This window comes from Chlorocebus sabaeus, chromosome 14, assembly GCF_047675955.1.
Source record: "Chlorocebus sabaeus isolate Y175 chromosome 14, mChlSab1.0.hap1, whole genome shotgun sequence".
In the NCBI taxonomy this organism is placed as follows: domain Eukaryota; kingdom Metazoa; phylum Chordata; class Mammalia; order Primates; family Cercopithecidae; genus Chlorocebus; species Chlorocebus sabaeus.
In genome coordinates this window covers 92,638,374-92,655,544 of record NC_132917.1, presented here as the reverse complement: position 1 = coordinate 92,655,544, position 17,171 = coordinate 92,638,374, and the positions used below count along the sequence as shown (strand labels likewise).

General features: G+C 41.4%; 1 protein-coding gene across 2 annotated transcripts in view; it reads left to right on the top strand.

Annotated features, from left to right (window-relative positions):
- Positions 1 to 14,504, top strand: part of POLR1B (RNA polymerase I subunit B) — a 34,444-nt gene extending 19,940 nt beyond the window's left edge. For both annotated transcript variants that reach the window (XM_008008398.3, XM_008008399.3), the window contains exons 10-15: positions 2,506 to 2,639; positions 6,175 to 6,345; positions 6,953 to 7,109; positions 10,785 to 10,981; positions 11,785 to 12,038; positions 13,050 to 14,504. In XM_008008398.3, the coding sequence (XP_008006589.3) occupies positions 2,506 to 2,639; positions 6,175 to 6,345; positions 6,953 to 7,109; positions 10,785 to 10,981; positions 11,785 to 12,038; positions 13,050 to 13,932 (1,796 nt within the window). In that variant the 3' untranslated portion in view covers positions 13,933 to 14,504. The remainder of the gene's footprint in view (positions 1 to 2,505; positions 2,640 to 6,174; positions 6,346 to 6,952; positions 7,110 to 10,784; positions 10,982 to 11,784; positions 12,039 to 13,049) is intronic.
- The last annotated feature ends 2,667 nt before the right edge of the window (positions 14,505 to 17,171 follow it).

Below are 17,171 nucleotides of genomic sequence, written 5' to 3'. Positions count from 1 at the left end.
AGTGCTGCACTTGGAGGCAATTATTATTATTATTTTTTTGTAGAGATGGGGTCTTGCTATGTTATCCAAGCTGGTCTCGAACTCCTGGCGTCAAGCATTCCTTCTGCTTTGGCCTCCCAAAGTGCTGGGATTACAGTTGTGAGCCACTATGCCAGGCCTGGAAGCTATTATGTAAACAGTGAAATCACACCAGCTGAAAACATGCCACTCAACAGACTGGACAAGGGACACTTGTTTACAGCATCAGCTGACCAGAAAGCATGGCATCGTCTTGTTTGACTTCAGCTGCGGGGAGCGTATGCATCAGGGGACTCAAATTTTTCTGCTGCATGTTCTGAAATGACTTTAAAAGCATCCCCAGTATTAATTTTGTGGTTATAGATAAAATGTAGCAAGTAGGCAAATCTTCACATAATGAGGATCAACTGTAATTACATTTTGGGGGTTAATGCATTTAATGCATTTACGTGGCTTAGAAATCAAAATATTAAGGCCGGGAGCGGTGGCTCACGCCTTTAATCCCAGCACTGTGGGAGGCCGAGGCAGGCGGATCACAAGGTCAGGAGATCGAGACCATGGTGAAACCCCATCTCTACTAAAAATACAAAAAATTAACCAGGCGCGGTGGTGGGCGCCCGTAGTCCCAGCTGCTCGAGAGGCTGAGGCAGGAGAATGGCGTGAACCCAGGAGGCGGAGCTTGCAGTGAGCTGAGATCGCGCCACTGCACTCCAGCCTGGGTGACAGAGAGAGACTCCGTCTCAAAAAAAAAAAAAATCAAAATATTACAAAGACATGCAGTGAAGTGCTCCCCCCCCATAGGCCCCTGTTCCCTTGCTACTTCTTTCCTGTGTCCTTGCGGAAGCGATTTAAACTTCCACAAGCAATACAAAAGCCTTCAGGCTTACCCTGGAGATATTGCAGGTTTGGTTCCAGAGCGCTGCAATAAAATGAGCCACGTGAATTTCTCAGTTTCCCACAGTGCATATAAAACTTATGTTTACACTATGCTGTAAATATTTCAAATTTAAGAATACTTTATTGCTAAAAAAAATATTAAATCATGTGAGCCTTCAGCAATTCGTTATCTTTTTGCTGGTGGAAAGTCTTGCCTCAGTGTTGCTGGCTGCTGACTGATCAGGGCAGTGGTTGCTGAAGGTTAGGATGGCTTGTGACAATTTCTTAAAATTAAACAAAGAAGTTTACCACGCCAATTGAATCTTCCTTTCATGAAAGATTTCTCAGTAGCATGTGATGCTGTTTGATAGCATGTTACCCACAGAAGAGATTATTTCCAAGTTGCAGTCAGTCCCCTCAAACCCTGCCGCTGTTTTATCAGTTAAGTTTATGGAATAATCTCAATCCTTTATTGTCATTTCAACAGTGTTTACTGCATCTTCTCATTTCTTGAGATCCCATCTCAAGAAACCATTTTCTGCTGGGCACAGTGGCTCAGGCCTGTAATTCCAGCACTTTGGGAGGCCAAGGCGAGAGGATTGCTTGAGCCCAGGAGTTTGAGACCAGCCTAGGTGACACAGGGAGACCCTGTCTCTACAAAAAAAAAATTTTTTTTTTTTTTTTTTTTTTTTTTTTTTTGAGATGGAGTCTTGCTCTGTCGCCCAGGCTGGAGTGCAATGGCACAATCTTGGCTCACTGCAAGCTCCGCCTCCCTGGTTCATGCCATTCTCCTGTCTCAGCCTCCCGAGTAGCTAGGACTACAGGTGCCCACCACCGTGCCCGGCTAATTTTTTGTAGTTTTGGTAGAGACGAGGTTTCACTGTGTTAGCCAGGATGGTCTCGATCTCCTGACCTTGTGATCCACCCACCTCAGCCTCCCAAAATGCTGGATTACAGGTGTGAGCCACTGTGCCCGGCAAAAAAAAATTTTTTTAATTAGCCAAACATGATGGCACACACCTGTCAGCTACTCGGGAGGCTGAGGTGGGAGGACTGCTTGAGCCCAGGAGGTTGAGGTTGCAGTGAGCCATGATCATGCCACTGCACTGCAGCCTGAGCGACAGAGCAAGACATTTTGTTTTGTCTCAAAAACAAAACAAAATGACATTTTCTTTGCTCATCCTCTAAGAAGCAATTCCTCATCTCTTCAGTTTGATTATGGGATTGCAGAAATTCAGTCACAGCTTCAGACTCTACTTCTAATTCTAGTTGTCTTGCTATTTCTACCACATCTGCAAGCACAGTAGTAACATCAGAGATCACTAATCACAGATCACCATAACAGATATAATAATATTGGAAATATTGCAAGAATTACCAAAATGTTGTCACAGGGACACAAAGGGAACACGTGTTGTTGGAAAAATGGCATTGATAAGCCTGCTTAAAATATCTGTGAAGTGCAATTAAAAGAAATGCCTGTACCTGTTATAGAGACAAGGATAATTTGATATCTGAACTGATACAGCAGCTGTTGACCCCATCTGGAGGGAATCTAGAATGTTGGATGAAGCATTCCGATGTGATTGTGCTGTTTGTTCTGTTTACCAGGGGTCACTCCCGTTGATGGAGCTCCCCACCGGCCATACAGTGAGTGCTACCCCGTCCTGCTCGACGGCGTCATGGTTGGCTGGGTGGATAAGGAGCTTGCTCCAGGCATCGCAGATTCTCTTCGTCATTTTAAGGTGGGCTTGAGGCTTTGTGAATTGTCCTATCCCTTGATCTTAGGTTTTCAGTTCCTTTCTAGTTTTGGGGTTAACCCCTGGGCGATCTAGAGTGATCAAGTGGTCAGGGGGTCAGAATGTCCAGAATGCCTGTGCATTCCCTGTGGTGACAGAGGCTTGCCTTATACAGGCCTCACTGGTTGGGGTCAGTGACAGATATTTGACCCATATACATTCTTTGGGAGTTTCACTGAGGCACCTCAGTCTGCTTATCTAACTAATTTTAACTTTTTTTCCCCTTCTTAATACTAGTGGCATATAAGGGATCTCAAAATGCAGGTATTTCAGTAATATTCAAAATATGCAAGGTAGAAGTTAACTACCCCATTGCCTCCTAGGTCTTGAAAATATATTTTTAAAAAGTAGAATGACATTCTTTGAATAATTTATCTTTGGGATTTCCTCCTAGCGAAGAGTATTTGTTGCTTTGATAATGGCCATTGAAAGAATTATCCTTTGGCAACAGGCTGAGTTTGTGGTTTATATTCTGTTCTGTGTGTTTATTTTTTTAAAATGTTTAAACTAAATTTTAGTTTTCGTTTAAGTGCTCTGTTGGACACTTGGTTGTCTCTACCTTCTGGTCATTGCAAATAATGCTGCTGTGAACATGAGTGTACAAATATCTATTCAAGTCCTTGTGCTTTTCATTCTTTAATTCTTATATTCCTATAAGTGGACTTGTGGCTCATTTGATACAATTTTACGCTTAGAGTGAAGATGTTTAATCAGTACATAGGACCCCCCTGTATATACATTACTGAAATCCACTAGTTGCTATGCTTTGCCCCACATGCTTTATCTTCTGTATGCTCTTTGTAATGTTTTTCTTTTGAACCATTTGAGAGCAGTATTGAGACAGTGTCCCATTTTCCATAAAGATTTTAGCGTACTTTCTCTAAGAACAAGGACTTTCTCTCCAATAACCACAGTACACTTATGAAAATCAGAGAAGCTCATGTGGTGGGATCCATAGTTGATGCTCATATTCCACCAGTTGTCTCAGTGATGTTCTCTTTTTTTCTTTTCTTTTTTTTAAAGAGACGGGTCTCACTCTGTTGCCTAGGCTGGAGTGCAGTGGCACAGTCACAGCTCACTGCAGCCTTAATGTCCCAGGCTTAAGTGATCCTCCCACCTCCGCTTGCCAAGCAGCCTGACCACAGGACTGTACCACCGTGCCCGGCTTCCTTGGCAGCTCCCTGACCCAGTCCTTTGGGTTGTTATGGCTTTATTATGTAGGATGACTGATGGAATCATTGGCCATTGGTGATTAGCTTAACCTCCAGCCCCTATCCCCTTCCTGGAAGTTGAGGGTGGGGCTGAAAGTCCCAGTCCTCTAATCCTGGCTTGGTCTTTCTGGTGACCAGCCCCATCCTGAAGCCACCTAGATGCTGCCTACCACCAGTCTTCTATTTTTATTTTTTTAAGTCAGTGTCTCGTGTCTCAGCCTCCCAAGTAGCTGAGACTACAGGTGTGTACCACCACACCCGGCTAATTTTTTTTATTTTTAGTAGTGGTGGGGTTTCACCATCTGGATCAGGCTGGTCTCCTAACCTTAAGTGATTCGCCCGCCTTGGCCTCCCGAAGTGCTGGGAATCACAGCTCTCCTGTAATTTAGGTTTATGTTTTGCTTCCTCATGATGAGATTCAAGATATTTCAGGAAACACATGATGTTGGTTTGTCCTGTTACGACTCATGTTAACTGATCCCTTCAAAGTTGTGTTCTTTAGGTTAATTCACTGTACAGTTTCTGTTTTTCTCTGTAATAAGTAACTTGTGGAGAGATAGTTGAAAGCTACGTGGAGCCCCCTTTCTTCATATTTTCACCCACTAGTTGATGAATTATTTGCTGAATTACTATTCCATTGGTGGTTCTTTGCTGAGTTAATATTACTGTGATGGTTACCACACGGTGTTTTCCCCCACCACCATTTTTTCTATGTTTATTAGTTGCTATTCTGTAAGGAGGGCTTTCTTTTCTATTAGTTGTTCATTTATTTATGTTAGCATAGATTTATAGATGCTTGTTTAATTTTGTGAATATTCTGTTACTACTCATTTTGATGCTCAGAGAGTATATGAGATTTGATCTAGTGTACAATTCAGTGGTATTAAGTACATTCATGTTGTGCAGTCATCACCATCTTCAGAACTTTCTCATCATCAAAACTCTGTACCCATTAAACAATCATTCTTTTTTTTTTTTTTTTTTTTTTTTTTTTTTTTTTTTTTTTTTTGAGGCAGAGTCTCACTCTGTTGCCCAGGCTGGGCTGCAGTGGCGTGATCTTGGCTCACTGCAGCCTCCACCTCCCGGGTTCAAGCAATTCTCCTGCCTCAGCCTTAGCTGGGATTACAGGTGCACACACCACACCCGGGTAATTTTTGTATTTTTAGTAGAGACAGGGTTTCTCCACGTTGCCCCAGCTGGGCTCGAACTCCTGACCTCAAATGATCTGCCTACCTCATTCTACCTCATTAGTCTCAGATTTTATTTTATCTTTTTTATTGTGTTTTCTTTTGGTTGACTTTATTCTTTTTTAGCTTTTGATTAAATAATTTATTTTCTTCTTTTTTTTTTTTTTTTTTTTGGTTAGCATTGTGGAGGGTCAGAGGATGAGGACACTTAAGATGTGCTCTCTTAGTAAATTTCAGGCATGCAATATAGTATTCTTAACTATAGTCACATGCTGTACTTGAGATCTGCAGAAACTTAATTCTCTTGCATAACTGAAGCTTTATACTCTTTGACCAACATCTCCCAGTGTCCCCTTCCACCAAACATCCTCTCATTTAGCTGTGAATCCCCGGGTACTGACACCTGGGTTTTTTTTTTTTTTTTTTTCCTTTTCCAGGTTTCTGTAATTTAGATTTTTATATCTCCTTTCATGCAAGAGTTTGTTGGCTTTTTTTTGTTTTGTTTTTGAGACAGGGTCTCACTCTGTCACCCAGGCTGGAGTGCAGTGGCATGATCATGACTCACTGCAGCCTCAACCTCCTGGGCTCAAGTGATTCTCCCACCTCAGCCTCCCAAGTAGCTGGGACTACAGGCATGCACCACCACACTCAGCTAATTTTTTTTTTTTTTTTTGTAGAGACGGGATTTCACCATGTTGCCCAGGCTGGTCTTAAACTTCTGGGCTCAAGTGATCCACTCACTTCGGCCTCCTAAAGTGCTGGGGTTACAGGTATAAGCCACCATGCCCGGCCCACCCAAGAGTTTTTGGTTTATTAAGTTTACAGATAAAACCAGTAATCTACTGTATTTGAGATCACAGAGGACAGAATTTCCTTTAGTGTATCTACACATGCATTCATGGTGTACTTTATCCTTAGTCTCAGTGGTTAGAGATTTGCCTGCTAGCTGGGGTGAGCACCCAAGGAAGTAGGGCTTTTACCATGGCTGAGTGTGGATGAGTAGTATTCCATGGGGCATAAGACTGGCAGCGACAGCCATGGCCGTGGGACAGGTTTGTTAAACTCTGTTTTTGTTGAAAACAGGTGTTGAGAGAGAAAAGAATTCCTCCCTGGACGGAAGTGGTCCTTATACCCATGACAGGAAAACCAAGTCTGTACCCAGGATTGTTCCTTTTTACTACTCCTTGTAGACTGGTACGGCCTGTGCAGAACTTGGAATTGGGCAAAGAAGAGCTAATTGGAACTATGGAACAGGTAAATACATATGTGTGATGGATTAGTGTATGTGCTTGTTTGTATAGTATACAACTTTCAGAGACTTAACTCTTCCTTTTTAAAAGGGTTGTTAGTGTTACAATAACAGTTGGACATTTGAAAGAAAGTCAGACTTTCCACCTCCTCCGTGACCAGCACAAAGCAGTTCCCATGTCTGATCTCACTCCACAAGAACCTGAGAGGGTTGGTGGTCACATTACCTGCCTTCCATCCTGTCTGGTTCCCAGAGCTCCTTTGTACCTGACTCTGCCTCAGCTGGCGAAGTGAAAACATTCCATTAGATTCACACTCAGTCTTTGCCTACATATTTGCAGTTGCAAAGTTACACGCTTTGTGCTACTTAAAATTTTTTCTTCCTATTCCCCTTCACAATTGGTCTGGGGTAGATTTAGAGTGGAATATGTAAAGTAAGTGGTATTTCTAACTGGTCGCTTCCCTGTGCCTCCCAGTTGATCCCTTCAGCACTCATGATGCTGGGCGGGGAAGGTTTTCTCTTGAGTCTTTGAGTGCTGAACTCTGAGAAATGGTAAGAGTTAATGTGTAAGCAGTTGCAGTTACTTTGTGCCTTGGACATCTGCTTTTCCAGATCTTCATGAATGTCGCTATCTTTGAGGATGAGGTTTTTGCTGGAGTTACCACACACCAGGAACTCTTTCCACACAGCCTGCTGAGTGTGATTGCCAACTTCATCCCTTTCTCTGATCACAACCAGAGTCCACGGAACATGTACCAGTGCCAGATGGGTAAGGAAGAGGGACGATGTTATAGTCACAATCAGGAAAGTAAACTTGATACTAGCATAGTCTTTTGTAGTCCTTATTTACATATGCTGACCATTTGTTCCAAAAATACGGCTTATGGCAAGTTTTTTTTTTTTCTGTGCCACAAGCAACCAGTCCAAGATCACTGAATGTATTTAGTTGGCATGTCTATTTAGTCTCCTGTAATTTATGACAGATCTTTAACCATTCTTTGTCTTTGACATTGACATTTTTGAAGAAAAAGGTATAGAATGTCCATAGATTTGGGTGTGCCTGGGGTCTTATTACTTGATTTTTTGAAGAATACAAGCAATCATAGTCACCCACATATTTATCACTTCCAGTTCTCTTCATTCCTGCTGCAAGATTCAGGTTTTCATTGCTTACAGTTTTCCTTCAGCCTGATAATCTTCCTTGAGCATTTTTTTATATTGCAGGTTGCTGGCCACAAATTCTCTTGGTTTTCATTTATCTGAAAATGTCTTTATTTTGCTTCACTTGAAGGAAACTTTCACTGGGTATACAATTCTGAGTTGACAGTTATTTTTCTTCCAGCACTTAAAAGTTGTTGTTACAACTTTTCTTATTCTCTGTCATTTCTTCAGAAAAAAAGCAGCAGTCTTCTGAATATAGTCTTCTGAATATAGTGTTTCTATTTTTTTTTTTTTGAGACAGAGTGTTGCTCCATCGCCTAGGCTGGAATTCAGTGATATGATCTCGGCTCCCTGCAACCTCTGCCTTCTGGGTTGAAGTGATTCTCCTGCCTCAGCCTCCCAAGTAGCTGGGACTACAGGCACTCACCACCATACCCAGCTAATTTTTGTATTTTTAGTAGAGACGGGATTTCACCATGTTGGCCAGGCTGGTCTTGAACTGCTGACCTCAGGTGATCTGCCCACTTTGGCTTCCCAAAGTGCTGGATTACAGGCGTTAAGCCACCGCGCCCGGCCCCCAATTTTTTTTTTTTTTAATTAAATTGCTAAACTCCTCTGTCATTATTTTTAAAAACATTGCTCCTACCCTTTTCTCTCTTTCCTCCCCTTCTGAGATATCAGTTATTCATATATTTAAACCTTTTGATATTGTTCCATAAGACATTGAGTTTCTGTTCTCTTTTTTTCCTTATTTTCTTCAGATTGGATCTTTTCATTTCTTTTTTTTCTCCTCCCCGAGATGGAGTGTCACTTTGTTACCTAGGCTGGAGTGCAGCGGTGCGATCTCGGCTCATTGCAACCTCCGCCTCCCGTGTTCAATAAATTCTCCTGCCTCAGCCTCCCAAGTAGCTGGGATTACAGGGACACATCACCATGCCCAGCTAATTTTTGTGTTTTTGTAGAGATGGGGTTTCACCATGTTGGCCTGGCTGGTTTTGAACTCCTGACCTCAAGTGATCTGCCTGCCTCAGCCTCCCAAAAATGCTGGGGTTACAGGTGTGAGCCACTGTGCCTGGCCCAGATTGAATTATTTTTATTGACCTATTATCACAGTCACTTTTCATTCTGTCTTCTCCTGAATTTTCGCCTACAGTCATATGCCCTTAACGACAGGGATACATTCGGAGAAGGAAGTCGTATGTGATTTTGTCGTAGTGTGAACATCATCCAGTGAACTTACATAAACCTAGATGGCAGAGACTACTACACACCTAATATATGGTATAGCCTGTTGTTCCTAGGCTACAAACCTGGGTGGCATATAACTGTACTGTGTGCTGTCAACAGTTGTAAGACAATGGCAAGGATTTGTGTAGCTAAAGATAGAAAAGATACAGTAAAAATGTGGGATCATCATAGTATATATGCCATCCTACATTGACTAAAACATTGTTATGCAGTGTATGACTGTATTTTCAAGTCCAGCACTTCCACTTGTTTTTTTTTTTTTTTTTTTTTTTGTCTTTTTTGAGACAGGGTATTGCTGTGTCACCCACCTGGAGTGCAGTGGCACAATCTTGGCTCACTGCAACCTCTGCCTACCCGGTTCAAGCGATTCTCTTGCCTCCACCTTCTGAGTAGCTGAGATTACAGGCATGTGCCACCATGCCCAGCTAATTTTTTGTATTTTTAGTAGAGACAGGGTTTTATCATGTTGTTCAGGCTGGTCTCAAACTCCTGACCTCAAGTGATCTGCCCGCCTCAGCCTCCCAAAGTGCTGGGATTACAGGTGTGAGCCACTGCGCCTGGCCTGACTTGTTTCTTTTTTATAGTTTCTCTCTTCTCTTTGTTATCTTCATTCATTGTGGGCATGTTTTCCTTTATATTTTTAGCATAGTTTTATATGATGGGTGTTGTAAAGTTATTATCTGCAGATTCCAATGTCTGGGTCATCTCAGGATCAGTCTCCTTGAGTATAAGTCAAATTTCACCATTTATTTGTATGCTCAATAATACTGGATTGTATTATGAATGCTGTGAGGAATATGTTTTAAACTCTGGATCCTGTTAGGGTCCTCTGAAGAGGATTGGTTTTGTTTGTTTTTAGTGTGGTGTTTGGCCTTCAATTACATTTTAATGTTTTTCATTTTATGTCTTTCCTTCTTAATACACAGTCCATCACCTGGCTCAGTGCATGTCACCAAAAATTCTCCAGGGGAAGAGGATTGGTTTTTAGTGTTCACTGGTACTTAACTTGGTGAACATGGCAGTTGAAGTACATTCTTCAGCCTTAGGTGGGCTGCTTTGATCTGTCCCATGCATGCATAGTTCAGGAGTCCACCAAAGATTGGGACCCAATTTTACATGCTGAATTTAAGGGTCTCCCTTTGTTCTCTCATTTCTGAAACGTTCCCCTTTCCCAATTGTTGTCATGCTCAGAACTCTATTTCTTGGTTCTTCAGGCCAGTAAGACTGTGGGTTTCTATCTAAGTTGTGGCTGCCACACTGGGCCATAAGGCAAAAATAAATACATAAATACTTAAAAACCTGGAAATTCACCCAGTGTGGTTCCTTTCATCCAAGTAAAAATTCTTCCTCAGCTTCTGACAGCTTTTGGTTACTCTCCAGTGCTATATGTGTAATTGGGGCCTTTTTTCTGCATCTTATACGTATGTGTTGAGGGTGGTCTTGTAAGAATAGCCCTTTATTACTGGAAGCTCTAAGTTTATAATTTTTTTTAAAAAATTTCACTTGTATGTATTTATATTTTAAAATCATTTTGTTCTGAAATGATTATACTGTGAGGTAGTACACAGAGGAATCTCACCGCATACTCCACTACCTAGAATTAAATACATCTTCCGCTGTAAGAATGTAATCTAATTGCATAATAATTACTGTCCCCTTTTCTCCCCCCAGTAGTGATATCCTATAATTTGTGTGCTTCCTTTCTGTCCCCTTTTAAAGCTTTTATTATATCATACATGTATCCATAAACTAGGTATAGAATTGTTTGGGGCGTGTTGCAAATGCACATAAATCTTATATTAAATGTCAGTCAGCACTTTCTCCCACTCAGCACGGTTTTCCTGGTCTAGTCACATTGATACATTTAGGTTTACTTCATTTTCACAGCTTATGTATTAGTCTAAAGCAAGCATAACTACTATGATTATTTATTCTTTCTCCTCTGATGAATATTTAGTTGTTTCCAGTGTTGTGTATCACACCTATAATCAAGATGAAAGCAGCAGAAAATGCTAAGATGTTTTTCTCCGTGTAGGTAAGCAAACTATGGGCTTTCCACTTCTCACTTATCAAGACCGATCAGATAACAAACTGTATCGTCTTCAGACTCCTCAGAGTCCCTTGGTGAGACCCTCCATGTATGATTATTATGATATGGATAACTATCCAATTGGGACCAATGCCATCGTTGCCGTGATTTCTTACACTGGCTATGATATGGAAGATGCCATGGTAAGTTTTACCGGGAAATGTTGTTCCAATCTTTTTATCTTTTAACTCTTTTGTTTACTGTGAAATCACTGAAGGAATATTTTTGTGTACCCAAGTACCTAGTATTTGGCACATGATGTTCTATTAAATGATTAGTTCTTGGTCTAAGTTGAAAGTGGGCAAGCCTTGAGGAATATCCACTAAATATTCAGATACACATATATCTTGCATATTTGAGTGCATATTATGAGTAAATTTTGAAGAGTTTGGTTTTGGATATATCTACCGTTTATATTTAAGTATGATTAGATTTTAAGCTATTTCTGTGTGCCTGGGTTTTTGTTTTTCTTGGTGTTTTTTGTTTTTTGTGGTTTTTTTTGAGCCAGAGTCTTGCTCTATTGTCCAGGCTGGAGTGCAGTGGCACGATCTGGGCTCACTACAACCTCTGCCTTCTGGGTTCAAGCAATTCTTCTGCCTCAGTCTCTCGAGTAGCTGGGACTATAGGCACCCGCCACCATGCCTGGCTGATTTTTTATTTTTAGTAGAGATGGAGTTTCACCATGTTGGCTAGGCTGGTCTCTAACTCCTGACCTCAAGTGATCTGCCTGCCTTGGTCTCCCAAAGTGCTGGAATTACAGGCATGAGCCACTGTGCCCGGCCATGTCTGGGTTTTTGTAGTTAGTATCAGTGATTTGGAAAATGTGAGGAGAATTGAAATGTGATGCCAGTTATCCTAAACCAAGTATTATAGTCCCACCTAGTTTTATTTTGAAAATCCTCACTTGGCCTCAGTCTTTTAAATTAACGATTCTTTTACTTCACAGATTGTGAATAAGGCCTCTTGGGAACGAGGCTTTGCCCATGGAAGTGTCTACAAGTCTGAGTTCATAGACCTCTCTGAAAAAATTAAACAAGGAGATAGTAGCCTGGTGTTTGGAATCAAACCTGGTGACCCACGGATTTTGCAGAAGTTAGATGACGATGGATTGCCGTTTATAGGAGCAAAACTGCAGTATGGAGATCCATATTACAGCTACCTAAACCTCAACACTGGGGAAAGTTTTGTGATGTACTATAAGTAAGTTTGGGTATCCAAGCTGGTTTTTGTTTTTGTTTTTTGAGATAGGGTCTCAGTGTGTTAGCCAGGCTAGAGTGCAGTGGAGTGATCTCACTCCCTACAACCTCCACCTCCCGGCTCAAGCAATTCTCTCACCTCAGCCTTCAAGTAGCTGGGACTATAGGCACGTACCACCATGCCCAGCTAATTTTTTGTATTTTTAGTAGAGATGGTTTCACCATGTTGCCCAGGAGGGTCTTGAACTCCTGGGCTCAAGTGATCCACCTGCTTCAGCCTCCCAAAGTGCTAGGATTACAGGTGTGAGCCACTGTGCCTGGTCTATTTGTGCTTTTTTTAAAAACTGTATTATCCAAACTTTGTCGTCTTTATCATATACAATGTTAGCAATGTTTCCTAGCCAAAATGTTGAGCTCATACCTCTTATTAGAAATGTCTTATTTTAGCTCATTTTACAATATAATTTATTTCAGTAGGCCTTCATAATAATTTTTCAGTTGCCTTTGTTGCTAGTTTTCTTTCAGATGAACATAATTCTGTAGTGAATATCACCAATAGCTCTATTCATACCATCTCTGTTTGTATTGGAGAATAAAGGTAAGAATGAGTTTTGCAGGCCAGGCACAGTAGTTCACACCTGCAACCCAACAATTTGGGAGACCAAAATGGGAGGCTCCCTTAAGCCCAGAAGTTCAAGATCAGTCTGGGCAATGTAGTGGGACCCTAGCTCTACAAAAAATTTAAAAATCAGCCAAGCCTAGTTGCATGTACCTATAGTCCCAGCTACTGAGGCGGCTAAGGTGGGAGGATTGCTTGAACCTGGAAAGTCAAAGCTGCAGTGAGCTGTAATCGCACCACCCCTCTCCAGCCTGGGCAACAGAGTGAGACCCTGTCTCATCAAAAAAAAAAATGTGTTTTACAAATATCTTTTATGAAGCACTAATTATGTCAATGAAACGTACCTCTATAAGTTTAAACAAATAGGTTGACCTTACACGGTTTACTTTTTCCTAGGAGTAAAGAAAATTGTGTTGTGGATAACATCAAAGTGTGCAGTAATGACACTGGGAGTGGAAAATTCAAGTGTGTTTGCATCACTATGAGAGTGCCTCGGAACCCAACTATCGGAGACAAATTTGCCAGTCGTCATGGGCAGAAGGGCATTTTGAGCAGATTGTGGCCGGCTGAGGACATGCCTTTTACTGAGAGTGGGATGGTCCCAGACATTCTCTTCAATCCCCATGGTTTTCCATCCCGCATGACCATCGGGATGTTAATTGAGAGTATGGCCGGGAAGTCTGCAGCTTTGCATGGTCTCTGCCATGATGCTACACCCTTCATCTTCTCAGAGGAGAACTCGGCCTTAGAATACTTTGGTGAGATGTTAAAGGCTGCTGGCTACAATTTCTATGGCACCGAGAGGTTATATAGTGGCATCAGTGGGCTGGAACTGGAAGCAGACATCTTCATAGGAGTGGTTTATTATCAGCGCTTACGCCATATGGTCTCAGACAAATTTCAAGTAAGGACAACTGGGGCCCGAGACAGAGTCACCAACCAGCCTATTGGGGGAAGAAATGTCCAGGGTGGAATCCGTTTTGGGGAGATGGAACGGGATGCGCTTTTAGCTCACGGTACATCTTTTCTCCTTCATGACCGCCTCTTCAACTGCTCGGATCGGTCAGTAGCCCACGTGTGTGTGAAGTGTGGCAGTTTACTCTCTCCACTGTTGGAGAAGCCACCCCCTTCTTGGTCTGCCATGCGCAACAGAAAATACAACTGTACTCTGTGTAATCGCAGTGACACTATCGATACTGTTTCTGTGCCTTATGTTTTTCGGTATTTTGTAGCTGAACTGGCAGCTATGAACATCAAAGTGAAACTGGATGTTGTTTAACTTGATGTTGACCTTTTGGATTAGGAGGCCTATCAGATTAAAGCAAAATGTAGTTTTAGTTCAATGAAGATATTATTACCAGGTTACTCTTGAGATTTTTCAAGGGTGTTAGAACTCTCAACCAAGATCTGAAAACCAAGAATGCAAGGTTTGACTCTCACTGGTAGATTAACTGTTGACAATGATTTTCTGTATATTTGTTCAAAAATCTCATGTCTTCTCAAAATATGAAATATTGATAAACGGAAGAACATACAGTGACAAGTCTCCTTTCCAACCCCAGGTTCCCTACACCCTGCTTTCAGCAGGCAGTGACTGTCACACACCTGTTAATCCATCTTGAGCAGGACAGTACTATACAAATAGAATGCAAGCTGTAATATAATGTAATTTTATATTTTCTTATAGCCACATTGAAGTAAAAACAAACAGTTACAGTCTTTTTTGCCAGCTTTATAGAAGTACAGTTGTTACACATGTAATGAATACAATTTGATGGGTTAGACTATATGTACACACCTTTGATACCATCACCACAATCAGGGTAATAAACATATCTGTCATCTCCACAAGTTTCCTCCTGCCCCTTTGTTTTTTGCTTTTTGGTTGCTGTTGAGTTTTTGTTTTGTCTTCTGTAGTAAGAACACGTAACTCAAGACCTACCCTCTTAACAAATCTTTAAGTGTACAATATAGTATTGTTAATTATAGGCACCATGTTGTACAACAGATCTTTAGACCTTACTTGTCTTGCATAACTGAAGCTTTATACCTGTGGAACAACTCTCCATTTCCCTGGACCCTAGCAACCACCCTTCTACCCTGTTTCTACGAGTTTGACTATTATAGATATCTCATACAGTGGTATCATGCAATATTTGTCCTGTGATTGGCTTATTTCACTTAGGACAGTGAAATAAGATTCATCCATTTTGGAAGCCAGGCATGGTGCTGTGCATCTGTAGTCCCTGCTATTTGAGAGGCTGAGGTGGGAGGATCATTTAAGTGCGGGAGTTCAAGGCCAGCCTGGGTAATGTAGGAAGACCCTGTCTTAAAGACTCTGACCTCAAGTGATCCACCCACCTCGGCCTCCCAAAATGCTGGGATTACAGGTGTGAGCCACTGCACCTGGCCTCCAGTGAGTATTTTATATTTAGTCTACACTTCTATACTTGGCTTTTTTCTGCATTTATATTGACCTGCTTTCATAGCAGTGTGTAGAGTGCTGCTTATGTTTTCTTTCCTGTGTACAGTATTTTATTGTACGGATATACCATCCCCTGTGTATTTGAGTTGTTCCATTCTTTGGCCATTATAACTTTTTTCTGCAAATACTCTGGCTACTTATCTTTGGCCATTATAAACTGTTGATAATAGATCATCTTGTATATACTTGTGCAATTATAGGTGTTTTTTGATGAAGAAAGCTTTCCTAAGGTAATTCTTTCCTGACTCTGGTTTCGATGGTCTGTCACTAATTAGAAAATAAGGCAGATAGGAAAAGACTCAGAAAAATCTATCATTTCAAGATAGGCAAGATAGGCTTAGCAGGATGGGCATGGTGGCTCACACCAGTAATCCCAACATTTTAGGAGGCCTAGGCGAGAGCAATCACTTGTGCTTAGGAGTTCTAGACCAGCCTGGGCTGAGACTAATGACAAAAAAATTAGCCAAGCATGGTGGCACACCCCTGTAGTCCCAGCTACTCGGGAGGCTGAGGTGGGAGAATTGCTTGAATCCAAAAGGTTGAGGCTGCAGTGAGCCAAGATTGTGCCACTGCATTCCAGCCTGGGTGACAGAGCAGGACCCAGTCTCTATAAATAAAGACTGGGTGCAGTGGCTCACACTCATAATCCCAGCACTGGCTCAGCCTGGGTAACATGGGGAAACCCCATCTCTACAAAAAAAATTAGCCTGGTATGGTGGTACATGCCTATAGTTCCAGCTACACAGGAGGCTGAGGTGGGAGAATCTCCTGAGCCCGGAAGGTCCAGGCTTCAGTGAGCCAAAATTGTGCCACCACACTCCAGCCTGGGCAACAGAATAAGACCCCGTCTCAAAAAAAAAAAAAAAAAAAAAAAGGCAAAAGAAAAACACTATTTAATAGAAAAGATAGGCTTTGCTTCAGGAAACTGATTGAGAAGAATAAGGAAAAACTGGATTCTATTGACTGACATTTCTCCCTGCTGTTAATAGAATCGCAGCCATACACTTTCGCACACTATTCCAGGTTCCGTCTGCTGAACGATCCCACAGCTGAGGTCTACTGTCCATCTCTCCATTTCCATTTATAGCAGCACTGAAAACATTTCTCAAAAAAACACATTTTTTAGCTTTTTGATTGTAGATTCACCACTAAGAAATTGACGTTGGGACAGTCCACAGAGCTTATTCAAATTTCAACCATTTTACTTGCACTCATTTTTGTTGGGTGTGGTAAACAGTTCTATTTCATTTTATCACCTGTGTAGACTGACGAACACACCAACATAAGCAAGATACAGAGCTGTTCTGTCATCACAGAGCTCTGCCATACTATCCTTTTATCTCTGTCCCCCATTTCTAACCCCTGGAAACCACTCATCTGTTCTTTATAGTTTTCTTATTTCAAGAATCTTATGTAAATGGGATCATGAAATATAACCTTTTGAGAATGGCCTTTTCATTCAATTCCCTTGAGATACATTCAGGTAGTTGCATGTATCAATAGTTAATTCCTTTTTATTGCTATATAGTACTCCAGAGTATGGATATACTATGTACATAGCATATATACATAGTACATATGTGCATAGTTTAACCATTCACCTTAAACATTTTGGTTGTTTCCAGTTTGGGACATTAACAATAAAGCTGATCTGAACAATCATGTATAATAGTCCCCCTTTATCCTTGAAGAATATATCCCAAGACTCCCAGTGAGTGTGTGAAACCGTGGTATATACACTATCCATATGTGCTATATGTACTATATATCCTATATATATTTTTTCCTATACATACATACTTTTGATGAAGTTTAATTAGGCACTGTAAGAGACTGACAATAAATAGAACAATTATACTGTAATTAAATGGATGTGGCCTCAAAATATACTGTACTCACATATTTTTAGGCTGTGGGTAACTGAAACTACATAAAGCAAAACTGGCTGGGCGTGGTGGTGCATGCCTGTAATCCAGGACTTTGGCAGGCCAAGGTGTACTGAGCACTTGAGGTCAGGAGTTTGAGACCAGCCT